The following is a 21,050-nucleotide window of genomic DNA, read 5'->3' as shown; positions in this document are numbered from 1 at the left end:
GGAACGGCACTGACAACACGTTATGAAAAACGCGAAAAACTTATGATCTATGAAAGGGGGGCGCGAAAGAAGAAGTTAAAGAACCACTGACTTAGGTCAAGGACAATTAGAACCGAAATAGCACCAGAATCAGTGGGGAGAAGTAGCTCGTTTGACCTTTGTCAAAGCGCTTTCGGTGCTATATAGATGATATCTGGAATTATCATTACAATAATAATTCTAAATAGTTAAAAGGAATTTGTAAAATGTACTATACACCTACAAGGTCAAGTGACACCTTTTGAATGTTTAAACTGCTTGCCATATTAAGCCACTCTGTTGAAAAGTTATAAAATGAACTTATTGTATTCACCGTGTTTTCTGAGATTAATCTGGTATATATATTATACGTTTGCTTTAAATCATTTTGAGCGTCGATGTCCGCTTTTCGTACGGGACTTAAACGCATCAGCACTGATGACGCTGCAGTCAGAACGACGACAACAAACATGGCGTCGGGGCAGCAGTGGGTGTTGGTGGAGATGGTGCAAGCCTTTTATGAGGTAAATTTCTGTGTTTCTTTAAACCCTGTTTGTTAACTCTTTCTGTTGCTCGCGTGTACATCAGTTATATATTGTTCAGATGCTGGAGGTGTCTTCCCTCCGCCAATCCCGATGTTGTTCAATTTGTCGTAAAACTTAGTCAGGAAGTATGTCTTCTTGAATTTGCTTGACAGAAAATTTTAGCCAATCACATATTAGCTGCTCTCCGAATTACTGCCTAAGAGCCAACCAGAGGCCGCGAAAATTCAAAGGGCGTTTCCTTGTGTAACGAGGAAGTTGGTTTGTCCCAACAATTCTTCACCGTCGTGTATTATTAATTAAAGTAAATGAAGCAAGAATATCCTTCGCTGAATTGCTTAAACCGATACACAACATTTTGCATTGACGGTGTTAAGCGGCTCATTACTCCCACAGATATTGTTTTGTCATTGCGAACTCAAGTCATGTACACCAAAAACATGATTAAACTCAAAGTAAAATACAGAACTACAAAATCCATATAAAGATAACTAAACTGGATCTACATCAGTATTAGTGTGGCTGGTAACTCGTGTTTACAGTACAGTTAGTGGCATATTATGCAATTAAAAAAGTAGGCCTACACCGAGCACCAAGCACTTTTGTACCATTTCTGTCTATCTCGGTTACAGTTAACAGCTAATGTGGATATTCTGATGTTATTAAACAGGCCGTTTTGCGTGCTGTAGTTTTTCACTGCATACTTTTGTGCTATGACAGCAGGACATTGTCATTTATAAGTCAGTATTGTCGTTTATCTGGCTGCTCTGACATCACTAGTATACCTTTTTAGTCAAAGAGACAAATGTATTTGCGTAAGAGTTGGACTGATATGGTTACATTCAAGAGACGTCATTCAGTGCATCTGTTCTCATGTTGAGTATTGGCAGATTATATTACACCGGGAGGATAGAACACATTTTCTGTGTCGGAAAAGAAATGGCGAAAGGAAGCATTACTAATACTTCTATCATGCATTATTTATTAAAAATGGCAATTTCGAGGTTTTGAAAAGTTTCCAAGCTTTCAATTTCGTTTTGAATCATTTCGAAACCTTGCTCAATCACGGCAACTCCTGGCAGAAGTAGGAATTGCAGCAGTCTAAAACACGTGCGTTGCACACTTCCTGTCCCAAAACCTGAACCTTTACACTGTTGACAGTTTTCATGTAAAGACACAAACAATTAATTCTTCTTGTTGCCGGTTTTTCTTCTTCTATTTGTTTGTTTGTGTTTATCGTTGGGTGTTATTCTTGTATTTAACCCCCCCCCCCCCTCCATCACCTACTGACTTCATGTCCATGTCACATCTTCATCAGGCTCCTGCTTATCACCTGATTCTTGAGGGGATCCTCATACTGTGGATTATCAGACTTCTGTTCTCAAAGACATACAAACTCCACGAGACCTCTAAACTCACAGAAAAGGTAAGATTACTGCAATAAAGTCAAACGCAATGTGGACCAGTGGAAACTTGTGTGCCACTAACGTGTGTGTCGTATGTGCAGGAAAAAGAGGACCTAATAGAGGAGTGGCAACCAGACCCCCTTGTTCCCCCTGTTTCCAGAGACCATCCCTCCCTCAGCTATGATGTTGTTACAGGGTAAACCAGTCAGGACACCCTCTGCTTTAGGAGAAACCTATTATGCCTATTTACACCTTGCATTGACATCCGTCTTTGCTTTTCGGATATATTATGCAGATACTGCGGTCACATGTTTATGGTTTTAATGTACACCGAACACGTCCTGATAAGATCATTATCTACAATGCTGTACTGTACAGGAGGCCATTCTTTAAAAGAGAAATGATGATAAAAAAGGGAAATGTAGTGATGTCCATAAAGACAGACATCAGGGAGGATCTGTCACCAAAGAAGACAACAGTTACCTCCAAAATGTCATTCTACATTTGATCTTAATACATTTTGTCAATTGCTTCTTATACCTTCCTGTTAGCCATTGTAACTCCATCAGTCTCCAAATACAGTACAACTCTGTAAATCCAATAAAGGACTGAAAGCAATATAATGTCAACCAAAATATGCAGGTAACCCTGTGTGCTTCTCTAACTCTTCACACAACTTTCCTGTTGTTTGAGAAGTGCCATGAGATCTGAAAAACAAATGGTGACCAAGATGACAAATGTTCAAAAGTCCAGGCAAAGTGGCCGAAAAGGCAAATGTTCAGAAAAGGATGTGACATAATGACTGGAATCACTTTTAGGACATTCCCATTCCGACATAATTTGAAGCCGATCTGACCTGCGGAGAGGTGCTAACAAACAAACAAACAAACAAACAAACAAACAAAGAGAATAACTTGTAGCAGGGAAGTTTGTTTTTGTATTGATGTTTGTGATTTTAACAACTAAACATTGTTTTTCTATCACAGTCCTCCCAGCCACAAAATCATCATCAATGGAAAAGAGTGCATCAACTTTGCATCATTTAATTTCCTGGGTCTCCTTGACAACGAGCGGGTCAAGGTTGGTACCTCTGTCTGTTTTTGAAAGAGTTATATCTACATGGCTGTATGTTCTTGTCGCTGACATGCACGTGAATTTAAGGATTGCTGTATAAATGTTCTTTTCCTCTTTTTTCCTCATGATAGCAAAAAGCCTTGACGTCTCTGAAGAAGTATGGAGTCGGCACATGTGGTCCCAGGGGCTTCTATGGAACCTTCGGTGAATGAACATTTCAATCTTGTCCCCATTTATGGTTGTGTAGAGATTTCAAGAAGACACTGCAGTGTTGTGCTGTGTATAAGATTGCAGTGTGTTGAAAGCTGTTTCTACTCTAATCTTATTTCTAAGATGTTCACCTGGAGTTGGAGAATCGTCTGGCCAAGTTCATGAAAACAGAAGAAGCGATCATCTATTCCTACGGCTTTGCAACCATCGCCAGTGCAATTCCTGCCTACTCCAAGAGAGGCGACATCGTCTTTGTGTGAGTAGTGTTCTCTTTGGCTTAGTTTGCTGATTGAGATCAATTCATTAAATCAAATAAGAGATGCAGACGTTATTAGTATGACTTGTTGGACTTGTGTTATATGATGTAAAGGGTGTAAAGGAACAGTGTGTGTATTCGGCTGCATGTGTAGGGATGAGGCAGCGTGCTTCTCCATCCAGAAAGGTCTTCAGGCATCACGCAGCTTTCTCAAATACTTCAAACACAATGACATGGAAGATCTGGAGAGGCTGCTCAAGGAACAGGAGTTGGAAGATCAGAAGGTTTGTACTGATGATTCAGGTTGACTCAATACTCAGTAGCACAGATTCTGTCGGGTAATGAAGCATCTGAAATGTCTCACTGCCTCATTCTTTCTGTCTGTTGTAGAATCCTCGTAAGGGTCGAGTGACCCGGAAGTTCATCGTAGTGGAGGGGCTGTACATCAACACTGCAGATGTCTGTCCGCTCCCTGAATTGGTACAAGCAACGCTGCAAAACACTTGAATGAATGGAGGAAACATGACTACAATACAATAATGCCTTCTGCTCTTTAATACATACAGCGGTTGTGCTGCTAGATGTTTCCGTTGTTTGATCTTCGCTCTGTTAATGGGTCTTTGTCTCGCCACCAGGTGAAGCTGAAATACAAGTACAAAGTGCGCATCTTTCTGGAGGAGAGCATGTCGTTCGGTGTGTTAGGAGAGCACGGCCGAGGAGTCACAGAACACTTTGGGGTCGATGTGAGTACACTGAACCGTTTCTTAACACATACATTGATCATTTTCCTTAGTGGAGATACGCTGCTATATTAACGGTAACCACTGCAGAAGATGAAGGATATAAAGGAGAATTCTAAATACTTTTTTAACATATGTATAATGATAATAATGTGAAGGTTGTTTCTTCTGTGGTCATCACCTTACAGATAGATGACATCGACCTGATCAGTGCCAACATGGAAAACGCTGTGGCCTCCATCGGTGGCTTCTGTTGCGGTCGCTCCTTTGTAATCGACCATCAGGTAAATCTCTCTCTCTTTGTCTTTCTCTCAAATGTCACCAGAGTTGAATAGTAAAACTGAGTTGCACCTGCTGGGTCGACAGTTGCAGGAATTTAGTATGTCAATGTGTCTTATACCAAAATGGATCCAAGCAGTCTCCCTGTCTGCTCTGATCACATTGTGCGTCATTATCACTTGCCTCCCCCCTTCTGTTCTGTATACAAACAACATTTCTGTCTGTTCTATGTTTCACAGCGTCTCTCAGGACAAGGCTACTGTTTTTCTGCCTCCTTGCCCCCCATGTTGGCTGCTGCTGCCATAGAGGCCCTGAACATCATGGAGGAGGATCCAGGTACAAGCAGCAGCCGATCACAGTCATCAGACAATGAAATATCATTCTAGTTAATAGGACACGCAGACATCCACTGAAACTACTAACCCCCGAATCCAGAAGTGTTGTAATGTGTAAATTGCAAATAAATACCAGAAAGCAGTTACTGGTACAGCTTTACTAAGTCATCTGGGTTTGACATTGCAGCCAAAATGATATCTTGTGATGTAAATGCCAGAATTTCGACTCTAAACTTTAATTATGACGTCAATCTCTTTTTTTCCCCAATGTGGTCCAAATCCTCATTCGTTCATATGCTCTTTTTGGTTTTGCAGATATTTTTGCTGTTCTGAGGGAAAAGTGTGAACGTGTGTACATGGCTTTACAAGAGTAAGTTCATTTGATTTCTCTCTGCAAATTGATGTCATTACTGGGGGGTGGGGGGGGGGGGGGGGGGGGGGGGGGGCAGAGGCAGAGAAAATTGGATGGAAGACTGAGGCAGATCAGACATGTTTGCCCAATGATAGAATGTCAATAGATGAGTTTGGTTCAGAACCGGGGGGGATTTTGAAATCTGTGTTTTTTTTATTTTAAGAATTTCAGGTCTGAAGCTAGTTGGAGCTTCCTTTGCCCCGGCGCTTCACTTACAGCTGGAGAAGACTTCTGGTTCCAGAGACGATGACCTGCAGCTCCTCCGCAACATTGTAGACTATGTAAGACATTGTTCCTCTCTCACAACAAATACTAGCCTAATGTAAAGCAATGGTTTAATCCCAAACATCTTTCACCCTTTCCCACACTACAAACTGAATTATTCCATATGTATAAGTTTAAAATGATATCTTTTACAGTCCAACTTCTGTTTTCCTTCTGCATTCTCATATGACCGATGTTTAGTTTGATGTGATTGAGTGGGGGATTGATTGACTTGATTTGCTGTTTCTCTCAGTGTTTGGAAAGGCAGGTGGCTCTCACCATTGCACGTTACCTGGAAAAAGAGGAACGCTTCCTCCCTCCACCCAGGTACGATTGATTTATCTGTATGAACCCGCATAGCACGCAACCAATTTATACTTCAAAACAGAGGCAAACACGAGCGGCCACAACTACGTTCACTGACCACAAACGGTATATTCTGCTGGATCCGCTGGGAATGGCCCCGGATATCCAGCTGATCGTTTATGAAACGGGCGATCTCGCACACTTAAACACACAAATACATGCTCGCATTTGGGCAGTTTTAGTGTTTCTGCTTCAGCGAACCAGCATGTGTTTGCACTGAGGGAGGAAAGTGGGGATGCTGTGTCCAGGGGTTTAATGAAGCCAGAGGGCAGCTAAGTGTGGAAACAGCTGACATTGCCACTTTTTCACTCAAGTTCTTTTCTTTTTTGTCCTACCTCTACTACTTCTCACAGTCTGTGTGTGCAGACGCAATAGCTGATGTTGTAGTCTTGTTCAAATTAAGGCCATGAATGAGATTTTTTTAAATATACAATGTAAGAAACATCACAATAGTTAAGATTAAGATTCATGAAAAACAATTATTTAATGAACTTTTCTTCAGTGTTTTGTGTTTGAATTTGGTGTTAAAAATGTTCCATGATAGGTTTATGTACAGCTGATGTTGTCCCTAACGACTGCCTGGCCTTTGCCTCCGCAGCATCAGAGTGGTGGTCACCATCGAACAGACGGAAGAGGAGATCCAGAAGGCAGTGTCTTGTATCCAAGAGGCAGTAGAAGCTGTCCTCCAATAAAGAACCTCAGGAATGGAGTCCCCGAATCCAGTCAGTGGACTCACAGTGTGCATCACTGTTATGGAACTACTGAATCATCCGAAACCCGATGGCCTTGCATACAAATAGACGTCTTGTCGTTATCTTGAAATGATGAACATGGATTTTTATGTTTCATAGCTTTGCCTTTCAGCCTTTAATTATTCCTTCTGTTGTTTAATTCATCTGGTGAGGTATTTATACTTTGCCTTCACATTAATGTTATCTTATGAATGTAGATGGAGGAACGTGTCATCAGTCGTCCTTCTTCCTTGATTGGCCACAAAACAAACAAATAATAGAGGAGCATCCTGTAGTCTGAAACTACTTGATCTTCACGGACCAAATTCCTTTTTTGCTTTTTATGTATTGACCAAAGACTATATCTTGTGATCGAAAGGTTAATATTTTAGATTGAAGGTGTTTGTTGTTAGGTTTATTACGTTACTGCGTTTCACACCACTTTTTATGAAATGTAAAAATTCTGTATTTCTGATTTAAACTGTTATGGGTTTTTGTTTTTGATGACCAAGCACTCCTTTGGGAGAATTCAGTTCAGATACATACACACCTATGAGTCATCATTACGTTGTGGTATTCTCTCCGCTTGACCTGTGCAGGATGAACGAGGATGAATGGAATGAGAGCACCTGTAAAAACTACAAACAATAAAATGAATTTTCTAGTTGCAGTGTTTGGAAGTGTGCCTTTAAAGCTACAGTACACAATTAATGTACTTCTCCTGACATTGTGTCTACTGATGGAATCTTGTTTACCCCAGGGAGAGTCGCAACCCTGGATCAATCATGTCTCATCTTCTGGAGTAGGAAAACTGGAGTTGTGCATAAGGTAGGTGAGAGTCACATTGTCTCCACACATTTAAACACTTAAATGTGTTAAAGTGGCAACACGTCTCTTTTAAAGCAATATAATATGACAGAAAAGAGACAACGTGATTTCACAAGTCTTTTTTTCAGAACGGCCTGGAAATAGTTATGTGAAATCACTTTATTGCCCTTTAAAAGTCAAGTTTTGAAGATAAAGACGTTTTATTGATTTGTCAAGACAATGCATTAAATATCGAATCAGTTCAGTTCAAGAAAGGTTTAATTTACAGTAAATACGTATGTAGTTTGGTTATCCTCTTGATGTGTTCGATTGTGTCACAGTTCTGTCGCTAGATGGGGCCATCTGCAAAAGCTGTGCGTGTGTGTGTGCGTGTCTCTGTGTGTGTGTGCTTTACGAGCTTCACCTCTCTTCAGTGAGGGGCCACTTGGGAAGCAACCTCAGCGCAGGAGCCCGAGTGCCTCTGGCCGCCTCTCCTTTCTTCTCCACGGGATGAACGCGGCTTTCTTCTCCTCTCTAACTCTCCAGTCGTCCCACACCTTCGTCTTTTACACTCTGGGAACTTGGAATCCGCATTTTTCTATAGTTTCTCTGTGCGATTTGGAAGAAGAAGAAGACGAAGAAGAAGAAGATCTCAGCTGGATGCGACAATCCTCTGTTAAAGTTAACTTTTTTCCTTCTGCAGTTCCCTTTGTGCGTAACTAAAGTGAACAGTGACGCCATGGTCTCCATCCTGCACCGTTTACTTTGGGTGCTTTTATTCGCTTCAAAGCTGAGATGCCAGGGTAAGTGTCCTTCACACTCCGCTTTACATAACACATATCTCTGTATGGAAGTTGGGGTCGGATGCTTGACACAACACGTCTCCTGTTCAATACGCAGCATTCAGACCCGAAACCTGAAAAAGACCTTGTGGCAATACAAAGTTTTATTTTGGAAATTTCTCATACAATAGTATGTGAACTTTAACAAAAAGTTTTATAAAGTCACCGGGCAAAAGTTTTCCTTGTAGTTCAAATGTGTTCAGTCTTCTGCAGCTGAAGTTATTTCCTCAGGGGATGGAAATCACTTAAGAAGCTACGTAGAGAAGTTTAAACATAACTTCTATTTGTACATGTGTCCTATAAATTGCTTTATTCCTTTATTTATTTCCCCTTAATTAAACCGTGAAGGCATCTCGGTGGTTTGACTTGGTTCGGTCTGTGAGGCTCGTGCGTTTTGAACTGAAACGACTGTATAACTCCTCACATTTGACCCTAATGTGAAAGGTTTAAAGGTGTTGCTGGTTCTTTGTCCTCCCCCAGCTTGTTGGTCAGGCCCTTGGATAATCAGAAAAGTGTTTGTGTGGCTCAGAGGGCCGCTGTGTCGTTGTCATGTTAATTGGACGCATAGCTGGAGGGGATCTCTCTCCCCTTTGTCACTCATGCTAATTAATTTACTCCCGCTGCGGGGGGTGAGATGTGTGCAGATTTCCTGTTGCTGGCTCCTCATACCATTTGGTATGAAGTGAAAGGGTCGTGGGGGGTTGGGGCGACCCCCCTCCCGTCAGACTCAATACACCACTTCAGGTGCTAAAGGTCTTTCCCTTAAAAAGAACCCCTAAGACACAAGAGGGACAAGACACCGTTCATCTTTGAAAGAAAGACACATTCATAGAGTGGAGGTTTCATCATCAGGAGTCACAGTTCTTAAGTATTACATTTACAAAGGAACTTTTGAAGTGAAATTCCTTTATTTATTCTATTTATTAATTTATTTAGCTGTAAGTAGCAATAAGTGAATAAGATGGGATGAACAATCAAACTTGCAGGATGAACTGAGATACACACACTTTCTTTGACGGAATAGACATAAAGTAGGCTAAGATGCCCTCTTCTTACACTCTGTTTTGTAGGAATAGAATAGGTGGAGGGCACAGAAATGAACTTCACAGCTTCACTGAAATACACCTTTTGTTAATACCAAAAGGTGATTGAGTGTTAGAAGGATTTTTTGTGAAGAACAGAAGGGTTAGTTGTGGGAAGGAAGAACAGGGAAAAGCAGGAAGAAAGAAGAATGTAGATAAGGAAAGACAATAGAAGGTTAAGTGTACATTCTCTACAATTGTTTTAGATAATAGAACTATGTAAGTAGAACTAACTAAGTATCTGTGGTCAAGGTAGGAATCCATGAAAACATTATGAAGATGGAGCTGAGAGGTGAATTTAAACAGTGATTTGAGTTTTATAAAGTGGAACAATGCGAGAACTGCGTAGAGAGAGAAACGGAAATAGCTGTAGCTGTGAATGAGGTGGAGGCATGTTACTAATGAGTACTCACAGCCACTATGACTCACCGATTTGGGGTTATAGGGTGGAGAGGCAGTGCTGCTGCTGCTGCTGGTCTGCATGGGGCCAGAAAAGGCCCGGCTTTGTCCCCTTGGGGTGAAAATGGGGGTGGGCTTGGGGGGTGTAAGGGTATTTAACTGCAGGAGAGTCGTGTCTGTGAGCACATCTAACTAAAAACTGCTGGGGCAAGAGGAAAGTCGGCCCATTGACCAACTCAGAATGCTTTGTAAACCTACAAGGCCGTTATCTCACCAAACATGGTGATTAAATAGATCCTTCCTGTGTAAACGTCTTGGTTTGTTTCTATGGCAAAGCTTTCCAAGAGGGGGCAAACGTATCAATTCTTGGTGAATGTTGGTGTGTTGCTCTCTGTTGTTGTGTGGCAGGAATGTCTCATCAAACCTAGAGTCAGATGAGATGTGTGGTAAAAGTTCACATGTCCACTTCATACTTGGAGTGACAGATTCAGATTGGAGGTGATGTCCCTGAATTAACCTGTAGAAAGCGGTCTTCCACCTGCTTCCAACTATGATCATTGTGCTGGATGAAGCTCTCTGTGTGTTTTAAAGCGACAATACAGCATTGATTCTGTAATTGCAAATAAATTAATATTTGGAAAATGTAACTTTAACTTTCATCAGTTGAGCCTAGTCCAGTATTGATTGTTGCCCAGTTTAAGAAATGCTACATTTTTGGGGTGAATTAAGTTTGTCAGAATACTTTTGTTGCATAATGAGTTTTTAAACCACATATAATTTTTTATGAAGTGCAAAGTGAAAAGCTCCCTATGTGGTCTGCAGTAAAATATATTCTTCTGAATGCCATGTATGGTTTGTTGTCATCCAGTGGAGCCTGTAAACCTCACAGCCTCAGAGCTGCTGGGATGTGTGTAGGTGTATCTCTGATTGAGCTCGGCTATCAGACACCCCCCCCCCCCCCCCCCCCCCCCCCTGTGAAGGTTGGACTGTTGGACCTCATTTCATTACAAGAACCTTGTAACTGCTTTACTATAATTTTATCTTACAACCTTCCACTTCAAATCCATCCTTTCTTATAAATCAAATAGAAATCAGACATAAAACAGCAGGTGAGAGTGATTAAAGTGAGGGCTCATGCTTTCTCAGTGGAAACAAACCACTCATGCTGTTGCAATGAAGAGCCCCAGCAGTTGGATTACATAGACAGTTTAATAAACACTTGTGTCACTGCGGGCTGGAAGCTTTCTGCATTTCACCTATTAACTAATGGCTTTGGTATTTAGCCACGGGCCAGGCAGTGACGTAATCCACAAACATCCCATTTGCAATTTTCTCTCCTCTAACAAGTCGTTAAGTCACAAAGAACAATCAATTATTTTGTAAAATCACTTTTAATTTGCTGCTTTGTTTACTTAAATCTAACCTCTGACCCATTGGGGAGGCTGAGGATAATGATCAGGTTCACATGCCTGATTCAATGACGTGCACACGGCAAAACAATAAACAATGTTTCTGTCAGCGCATGACAATGATTATGCTGATAAATATGTTTGACCCTGAGAGAGAGAGGACGACTTGGAAACCCAGAGACACCCAAAAACAGCCATAGAAGCTCATGCCGTTGAAAACCATGAAGTGATTGGACTTTAAAAAGTGAAATAATATATTAACCATGGCTTTTGGGAGTTATGAGCTTGAGAGAGGAATGTAGCCCTGCGTCGCCACTTGCAACCGATCGCTTTGTGAAGTGAGCCTATGTGATGGAGTCACAAAGCTTAAAATCTGCCCTCAATATTAGTTATTTATTTATCGTTAATTTAGTTTCTTCCCTCTTAATCTTTTTGCATGCCATTTCTAATTGTTGCTTCTGAAGGAGATTATTTAAAACGCTGTTTTGACATCCCTCCACCAGTGTCAGTGTCATCACACGTCCAGCCATTTTCATAGAGTAGATGGAACTGTATCAGCAATGAGTGTGTGCCAGGTGGGAGTAAACATCGGTACCTTTCCCCACACAGTTTGCGTTTGGGTCGACTGGGGAGGCCTGTGGCATAAATTATGAAGCACATTTCCCAATTCAGTGAGCAGTTGTGTACTTAGAGATGATTGAGTCAAACCCTCACATATAGTACAATACACCATAAATATGACATTAGTAAAATCTCCTGTAATTTCCAACACATGCCACATAAAAAGGCAAACATTGGATTTTTCTTTCACTGAAGCTGAGGTTTGAAATTCAGGGGACTGGAGAGATACTAATGTCCCAATGTTGGTACATTAATACATTTTTTAAAAAGTCAATTGACTGTTTTTTTTACTTATAGTACATTGTTCAAACAATTCAGTGTTTCTTTGCTGTGGAATTCTGCCTGATGCCAGACAGACTACAGGTTCTCCCAGTTTTATTGCCCCCGCCATTTCTTATATTACACCCAATTTTCTTGCCTCCCCTTCCCCCGTCTGTAACTGTGAAGGGAAGCAATGCAGAGCACTGGACAAGCCTGAGGAGTTAGCCAGAGGTCAGTGCATTAAAATGTGAGGGAAGTCTTTACGGCCTGGAGTTTTCCCTCATGTTCCGCAGTGACGAGAACCTTGTAATGCTGTGCTAAAGTATGAAAGTGTTACTTTATCATGCTGCCATGCAGGGTACAGCTGGGGGTGTTGAACCTGAATTTAATGTTGTGTTCTTTAAGGATTCCTATCAAGGATTCAAGGCTTTTGTGATTTGCAGGTGTAAAGATATATATTGTGAAAAGTTTAATTCTATGGTTACAGACTTGTTGTATTCAACAGTAGTGGAAGGATGACAAGATGGCTGCTGCTGCTGTGGTGGCCTGGAAGTGTGCTTGGTTCCAATCCTTGAAAAGCTGCAGAATCCTGTTAAATGTAATTTGTCACAACTCATTTAAAGCAATAAGTGTTGTTGAAGCTAAAGTTGTTTTTGATTCCTAGGACAGTAACCATCCCTCATGTGTTTTGATTGATGGGACTCTTCTGAGGCCTATTGGCTCCTTTCAGTCTGACTCACTAAATACCTATTCCAGACCTGGGCATCATGTGGCCCGTGAGGTGGTCAGACACGGCCCTTTGGACTAATTTAGGCCCATGGTAGGTTCAAGACAAGACACGGAGTTTACTTGTAAAGCTAGAAAACTAATGAAACTATCAAAGTAATAAACTGCTAATGTTTGGCTTTTAAAGTATTTGGGTCATGAGATGACTCTGATTCATCCTTTTGTATAAAATGTACACTGATGTAAATGAAGCCTTGTGGTGGCACCTGCTTAAGCTTAACTTGTTTTCGAGGGTTTATTGAGCTCTAATAATGATAATTGACTAAATGACTTGAGTTTTCTTTTAGTGAATCATATAGTAATTTAATAAAGTAGAAGTTCAACTTATTTGTATGGCAGCAAATATTGAAAGAAAGTATATCCACACACAAAATTTTGTGTTGAAATGCATCACAGTTAATAAGAGCATGCAGGGGGGAAATGTTGGGCTTTTTGGGCGCAGTGGTGAATATAGTGAGCAATGGATGATGAATCTACACATTTCAGCCCATTTATTGTAATGAAAGCTCATCATAGCAAAGCCAATTCCATCAGTGCTGCTGGCAATCAGCGCTGCCAGCGTCCCGAGAGCAACAGTAGTGGCTTTGTTCTAAGCTGAAGGTAATTGCTGGCTGGTGACAAGCATTCAAAGGGTGTGAAACAGCCAGAGGAAGGCTACAGGGTGATATTGTGTTGATATACGCCGAGCAACGCCATGACAGTAAGCAGAGCCCCATAAGGCCCCAGGTTGTATGGTTTGTTCTCTTCTCCAGGTGCTGTTTATGAAATACACCATGAAAGTGAGTGATGACGGTCTGGTTATTGGATTCTTGATTCAGAAACTAAAATTGGAAAAACATTTTCTCAATCTACTTGGTGGAAATCACTGTTTTACTATTGACTTGCAAGGTAAAAACAACTTCTATTTTGTTGACAAAAGGAAACTGCTTATTGGCATGATTGATTCCGAGGTACCCATGTGAAAGAAGTCAAATCAGAATTTTACTAAATTCCAGAAATGTTTCCATGGCATTGTGCAGCATTGGGTAACACACTCTCCTCACTGTAAGAAGGTTGGAAGAAGCGCCATTCAGACAATGGTCCTTTCTGTGTGTGTCTCCCACCCTCAAAACATGTAGGCTGTGGAATAGGAGTTGGTTCATGGGCTAGAGGTCTTAAGAGTCCACTTGGCCAAGACCTGAGGCAGGTTGGTTTCAGTCTAATTGGGTCTGTTTGTTGCTATGGCCTCTGATCATGTGGTGCGTGGCGCTGAACTGAAGTGCAGGTAGATGTAGGCATCTCAAGTGGAAAGAAAAGCTGCTCACTCTTTCGTGGGGATGTATTTTGACTGTCCTCTTATCCATTTCAGGTCATATCTCTCAAGAAAAACATTTCATTTCAAATAGTTTTCTGTTATCCTCATTTCATAGCTTGAGAAAGCCCCATGGTTTTAGTTTCTTCTCTTGTTCTCCTCGTTCCTCAGCTGACATTCTAACCTTCACTGTGATTTAGATGGCAGTTGGAAATAACAAAATGTAAGAGCTCTTTCATAAGTGTGCCACAGTGAAAACAGCCTGTAAGCATGTTATGTGAGCTGTGATGAGGCGGGCACTCGAATGACAGTCAGGAAGAACGTCCATGTATGCTGGTCTGCCTGCGTCTGGTACTAATTAGAGTCGTGATCTGGGACTAATTACAGTGATGCAGGATGTTCCCATGCACGAGCTCAGTTTGAGTTGCTTCATAGACAAGCACATTAGCCGGGCCACTTTGGTGCAGTTTCCTGTTTACTTGGCGATCGTAGTCCTGGGTTTTGATGTATCGATTCAAGTTTAACTGCACAAACACCAAAGTTTATAGCAAGGAATTTCATACCTTAATGGATTCAGTTTCAGGAGATTAGGGGTCCAGGATTACATCGGCAGGATTATTTGGGGTGCAATGGGAAATTGAAGGAGGTTCCGCGGCACATTCTTCACATTCACATTCTGATACCTCACATTCTGCCACAGTTTCTGGTAGCGTCATTAACTTTGGCCTTTGCAGGATTACTGTCAGCTATCTTAACCTTTTGAAGGCAATTCCTCTGACCAACCTGACCAACCACACGGCTGTTTAATGTCTTCTTTTTATAGTTTGTTTTAATTGTTAAATTTTTTTTGTCCTTTCCAGATTCCAGATTCTGATTATGAATGTTTTTGATATTTTTTTCACACTACAAAAACAGGCTCTGTGCTGATCCAGGATGTTTGGTCTTGTGAGTCGATCGTCATTTCCATGATCTTCATGATAGAGTGGATGGTTGTTTGTTTTTTTAAACATAGGGTAGTTCCGGGTAAAGTATATCCTGGTTAAGATTAGAATTTTGGTCTTTAGGTATAGGTTTGACACGTTTATAACAGCCTATGGCCACTGGGGTTAAGGTTGTGTTGTGATGACAGAGATGTGTAGATTAGGTTCACACTGGTGGGTTCACACTGGTGGTTGGTGTTGATGTGATTGTAGGTGCAGCTTGCGGTGGAAGTGGTAATGTTCTCACTTAGAGCTCTTGCCTGAATCACATTAACTTTCTGTGTATTGACTTCCCACTAAGGGATTTTTTAGGCTCTGGAAATGGGAGGATGTAGGACAGCGCCTTTGTGGATTAGGCTGGCTGGATTTTCAGATAGGAAACGACAGCTTTAGTTCACACGAGACAAAACACAGATGTAATAAAACACACTCCCCTCGGTGTGCTGGGTGTCTCTTTGTCCGGGTGTTTTATTAGATGTTTGGTTAAGAAGATTGTTCAGATCAGCGCTTGACCTGCATAACATAAATTGTGTCGTCCCTTAACTACACGCACACACACAGAGGTGAAAGGTCAGGGTGAACTCTATTTATGTAATGATTGAAAAAAAATGATGGCAAAAAAGATTTAAAATTAAATCAAAATGTAAAATGCTTTGAAGTGAAGGAAATTGTTGAATTGATTTTCTGTGTTAGTCAAGAAGGAAAGAGGGCAGAAAAGGAAGGAAGGAAGGAAAGAATCAAGGAACAGATATGGAAAAGAAGGAAAGACGGAGAGAGAACTACAGAGGAAGCAAATTAAGGGAACAAGAAAAAGAAGGAAAAGAATCATTAATGATATTTTGTCTTGTAAAATTGAACAAAATAACTCCTAATGAAAGAGCAAAGGAGTAAGAAGCTCAACATCTCTGCAGGAAATGTGCACAGTCACTCCTTCACTTTCCACTTCTGGTTGTGCAGCCGGTTAAACTTCATGTGTCTCTTTATTTCCCTGCATGTTATTAATCAAGAATATTTTCATTTGATTGAATTAATTCCATTTGACTTGAATTCAAATGCTTTGTTGTGATCGCTCTACGCAGAGAATGTGTTATTTGTTCCAGATGAACGAGAGTTTCATCATGAGCGTACCGTGTTTGGAGCTCTGGGCTGTGAAGTGAAATCTGCTTCTTATTAGCCTTTTACTTTGTCTCAGGATGGTGTCTTGTGTTTTACTAGATATTTTACAGGTGCTTTTTTCACCTAAAACTCCAAAACATCCATTTTTCACGTCTGCTGTTTTAATGATTGAGTTTCTTGTGTTGATACGTGGCTAAATGACAGCATGTCTGAGTAACTTCGGCACTCTTAACTTCTAAAGGCATAATTACAACACCTTTTTGTGTATTGACATATTTCACAAACTCCCATCAGTTTATGTTGTCAGGTAATTAAAGGCCCATTGCATTTTTACATTATATTATAAAAGAACTTAGATTAGGCATTTCATCTTGACCTTCTAAATCAATTTAACATCAAATCAGAAGTAAGTGTGCCTGGATCATGAGGTGTTATTCCCCATGTTTACTTAAATCAGCCAGGAGGAAACTATCTCAGGTTAGTTTTGCGTATTAGGCTCCGCCCCTCTCCACTCTCTAAGACAATTCACTCATGAATAGAAGCATTTGCTCATTTTCAACCTCAGCAAAAGTGAGATTTGATGAAGTAACCAGATGTTCTGATGTGTTCGCAGAAAGCTAACGCTGAGAGAAGAACAGACACTCACACTCATGTCTCTGTGACTTTCACAACAGAAGATGAGTTCATTAGTGGTGGAATTCAACTGATTTATGGTCTAGATGAGTCAGCTCTTAGTGACCGGGGGATAGATTTTGTGTTTGTACTGTTTGCTCCGCCAACTCCCTTTTGATTTGAATTCCTCCATCTTTGATCTTATCTGATAAAACCACATCTGCCGATCTGAAATTCTGAATGATTGTTGTGCCATTTATGTTTCACCAGAAAGCACAACACAGAAAAGAAATAGACAAAATGTACCAAAGATGAAATTGATTTGTACTGATCTGTTCCATGAGACGGCCGATCGGCACATCCAGAAACATGTCAGAAAGCGGTGAAGTGATCTGCCACGGCTCTGTGCAAATATGTCCACAGCAGAACTCTGCACACTCACAGCGAGCGGCCGTGTCTCCTTCTCTTCACAGATGCTTTGTTAATCATAGTGTGGTCAAAGAAGGCCAAAGAGAAAGAGTTTAAAAGAAAATGGGCGCTGAGCTGAGCTGCTTGGGCGGCTAAATGACGACTAAATGAGTGCTTAAATATTGCGCAGCGCTGCGTTGATCTGCACTGAATTCCACGAGTTCCCGCAGACTGGAAAGAATGATTGAGCGCGGGTAAGGAACAAGACAAACAACCAACACTGACACACTGTTTTACAAGCATCTAAAAGCTTTTTTTTCATAGTTGACTGTGCACAATTTTCCACAGACTGAGCCTCATAAGCACCGGCTTATCAGAGAGACACTAAAAAGCAAACACATCAGAGCCACAGCCTGGTTTATTGTCTTGTCTTTGAGTCTCCAAATGGTCAAATATTTAAAGGGAAGTGCTTCCTTTTTATGAGATGGGCATTGTTGTTTTAACTCCAGTCAAGGGGATGGAGTTACCCTGTGCGAGTTGCCTGGGTGATGAGGGCGAGCAGGGTGGGAAGATAGCATCAGAGCCAGTTCAGGAGAAATTCCATTGTAAGCAATGTGATACTATCTGACAATCCACAAAACTGCCACCATACAGTCATTATGTTAGGAAGACTGTTAATGTGTTTTACATGCCTGTTTATGTCTCCATCATAAGAGTGACAGGGCTGTTTGACAAAAGTAGAGCCATCTGGACATGGTTAGTGTTTGGGAGAAACACTTCAAAACAGTCGACCCTCCGTGCGGAACTCAACATTGAGTCGTATGGGAAGTAGGCATTTTAGTATGTGTTTGTAAAAATCCAACATTATTGCAGTCTTACGTTTCACAGTTGAAGTAAGAGTTTGTGTTTGTATGCAGGAAAAATGAATCAGTATCACTGTTAAAGCCACGGGGTTGGTTAAATGATGAATCACATGGTTTTAATATGGATATTAAGGTCCAAAACAATCACACCTCCACTTAATATTGAAATGTAGGATAGCATAGTCAGAGGCTGAGGTACTTCTGATGTTGTCTGAATTAGGAAGATCACGTTTACCATAGACATCATGTCATGGAGTCTGACTCACAGCTGGAAGAGTGGTTGCTGTTGGTCAGATTATACTTCAGAACAGTTGCAGTAGTGGACAGAATCTTGTCCACAAATCCAACGATCTGTTCTCTGTATATTACATATTGTCATCTTCTAGGCCCTGGTGCTCCCCACACAGTCCCTGATATCTAATGCAGGATGAATCTCAACTTGATGGGGTGCATTGTGATGAAGAGAGTGAGAACACTGCCATTTGTGATTCACTGCAGAGACCTTAGGAAAGATACGACAAAGCTTACAGGGTGAAAGTGTGTGAGATTGTATTTATCGGAGGAAAAGTGCTCTGTGACAGGCGATCAATCTATCATTTCAGCTTCACTGTGTGTTAGTTTAGGAATGTTTGACAATGCTTTGATGTTCATTCCGGATGGATCTTTCTCTGTGGGAATCCAGTGCATGTTGTAATGTTGGTCTGTGAGAGCTGACGAGCGCAGTGTGAGGTGATTAGTGCCGTGAAAGCTGAAGTCGGGCTGTAAGCAGCGGTCTTTGCTTTGATCCCAGGCTGGCCGACAGTTTGTCCTTGTGGATAACTGAACTTACATGGAGTGGAAAGTTTATTTAATCCACACTGTGTACACTGTCATGTAGTTACAAACTGACTCTAACACAGAAAGGAGGGAAAGTTGACAGATGCAAGTGTTATTCCAGCAGGAACGCACTGCGTCTTAAACCACTACCACTGTAGACCAAAATAGCTTTGGTCAGCTTGAATTCGGTCACAATGGATTCCATTTTTGTTTCCATCAATTTGTACTAACTAAACCCTGACAAAAGACTCTGGTGTCTTAAGATGTAAACTTTCAGAGCAAAAAGACAACTCACAAAGCCCAAAAGACACTGATTTAAGCTATTTTGGTGTTTTTTCTGTCCAGGGTAAGAAGAAATTGACATCTTTTCTATTTTGTATACCTGCACCTGGTTGTAATTGGTCTAAATATCACATGGTTGGTTGCGCTCCGCCCACTGACCCCTCACAGCAAGTTGTGATATTTGCACCAACTACAGGTAGGCGAAGTATCAGAAGCCCTCTGTCTTAATCCATTACAATCATAAAAAGGTAAATAATTGTAGATAAACAGAAGCAAAGTAGTAGCTGACTTTCCTCTGTAGAACTTATGTTTATTCAAATAGTAAGTAGATGAATAAAAGGAAACTCCACCTGTACTCACGCCCTGTAATAAAGTAAGAATTGCGACATGCCTCCAGTGTCCTAACCTGGGAACGTCCCCACCAGGCCCAGAGTGAGTACACACACGTGTATCTCCCCTTCAATGAGGGAGGACAAAGAAACAACAATGCATAATTTTAACACTAACAAATGATAAGGAGACATTCAAAACATTGTTAAATCTCTACCTGTCCTCTCATCATGGCTGCCTCCTGCCTCCTCATCCTCCTTATAAGCAGCAAGGCCCTTTTTACTCCTCGCCTTCACATTGCAAGGGTTTACAGAATGGACTAAGTGTGTAAAAATAGTTATTTCTTGTATAATAGAGATCATATGTGGTAATGTTTGTTGTCTTTCATGTTTATTTACGCTGGTGTGTATCCTAAGTTTGTTGCCATCCATGTTTAATAGTGAGAACTGTAAGCCAGAGTGGCACGGCTCCTGACATTACTAAATGTCAGGAGCATCACAACGGTTCTATGGTTCTTGTGATAAAAGCACCTCCTATGTGTCGTGACTCCCTTTTTGCATCTTTAAGTGTCTCTACTTTGAAGAGTCATGACCTTTTAAAAGCACCGGCACAAGCAACTGCATTCTATCAGTAAATCCGGCAGTTGACCTGGTCCAGTTCAGAGTCTGTGCACGTTGCTTCAGTGCAGTGTAGCTGGAGGTGCACCCATTATCTCCCCAGTCTAAATAAGTCAAGTTCTGGTCAACCTCTCCCTTCGAGATATCCAATCCAGAGCACTGTGTGGGCCTCCTCTTTCACTGTGTGGGCCTCCTCTGTCTCTCAGCCTCTCAGCTTTCTGTCGGGGGATTTATTCAGGGCCTCCTCACTTTCCAAGATGAGTGGTGTATTAGAAAGGAAGCAGTACAGTGCTGTTTTCAGACTTGGAATCGGCAGTATCAGGTAGCATTGACATGAGACAACCCATAAGACATGTATGGTAAATCTGTTTACTCTACCTAGGATTGGTTGTGTCATGTAGATATGGTTTCTTTGGTTCTACTGGGTTTCCTCGGCTGCAGCTGAAGCCTGCTCTATGCTGGAAGAAGTTGGTATGTTAAAATTGTGATTTGGGATCCTGACAACTATCAGTTTGACAGGATTCTTTCTCTCTACTGTCACCCGTCATTTGGGAGAATACTTAAATGGAGAACAGATCAAGCATGAATGCCTTTGATGCTCTGTCGGTTATACTTTCATCTGTAGAGGAGGAGGATAAGGGCCACGTCGAAAAAAGAGATCTGAGAGAGTTCTGAGGGTAAAGTCAGAATTCCGCGTTTACTTTCATCCAAGGACTTTTCTTTTTCTCCACACTGGAAAAAAAGTCTTAACTGTAAAAAAACTGAAACCAAGAATTGTCATTTCACACTGTCACCGTATGACATTACATCATACATGGCCAAAGAATGCATCAGTGATAAAGCAATTCTTGTTTATTGATCTTTAGAAGACGATCATTTGAGGACTTTTTTCAGA

At 41.2% G+C, this 21,050-nt stretch overlaps 2 protein-coding genes across 2 annotated transcripts in view; both read left to right on the top strand.

Moving 5' to 3' along the window:
• The first annotated feature begins 450 nt into the window (after positions 1–450).
• On the top strand, positions 451–7,303 carry sptlc1 (serine palmitoyltransferase, long chain base subunit 1). Its single transcript, XM_076164349.1, has 15 exons — positions 451–542; positions 1,879–1,986; positions 2,068–2,162; positions 2,953–3,046; positions 3,172–3,244; positions 3,374–3,506; positions 3,661–3,790; positions 3,897–3,986; positions 4,142–4,249; positions 4,435–4,530; positions 4,765–4,861; positions 5,176–5,230; positions 5,436–5,553; positions 5,790–5,863; positions 6,501–7,303. The coding sequence occupies exons 1-15, from the start codon at positions 489–491 to the stop codon at positions 6,592–6,594; spliced, it is 1,419 nt and encodes a 472-aa protein (XP_076020464.1). The 5' UTR covers positions 451–488; the 3' UTR covers positions 6,595–7,303.
• A 55-nt stretch (positions 7,304–7,358) lies between these two features.
• The window catches only part of ror2 (receptor tyrosine kinase-like orphan receptor 2), a 34,038-nt gene continuing 20,346 nt past the window's right edge, over positions 7,359–21,050 (top strand). The window contains exons 1-2 of the mRNA XM_076164348.1: positions 7,359–7,461; positions 8,144–8,243. Of these exons, the coding sequence (XP_076020463.1) occupies positions 8,180–8,243 (64 nt within the window). The 5' untranslated portion in view covers positions 7,359–7,461; positions 8,144–8,179. The remainder of the gene's footprint in view (positions 7,462–8,143; positions 8,244–21,050) is intronic.

This window comes from Genypterus blacodes, unplaced genomic scaffold, assembly GCF_046128005.1.
Source record: "Genypterus blacodes isolate CSIRO-AG114 ecotype Tasmania unplaced genomic scaffold, CSIRO-AGI_Gbla_v1 ptg000133l_1, whole genome shotgun sequence".
Lineage (NCBI taxonomy): Eukaryota > Metazoa > Chordata > Actinopteri > Ophidiiformes > Ophidiidae > Genypterus > Genypterus blacodes.
Note: the sequence above shows the minus strand (reverse complement) of the source record. Positions and strands in the feature narration are given on the sequence as shown.

What these genes read in the sequence shown, in the direction of transcription:
- sptlc1 (XM_076164349.1), top strand. Translation starts at nt 489, where the DNA reads ATGGCGTCGGGGCAGCAGTGGGTGTTGGTGGAGATGGTGCAAGCCTTT. An exon ending in CCTCTAAACTCACAGAAAAG is followed by an intron (nt 1,987 to 2,067) that starts GTAAGATTACTG and finishes TCGTATGTGCAG; the next exon opens with GAAAAAGAGGACCTAATAGA. An exon ending in GTGTACATGGCTTTACAAGA is followed by an intron (nt 5,231 to 5,435) that starts GTAAGTTCATTT and finishes TTTTATTTTAAG; the next exon opens with AATTTCAGGTCTGAAGCTAG.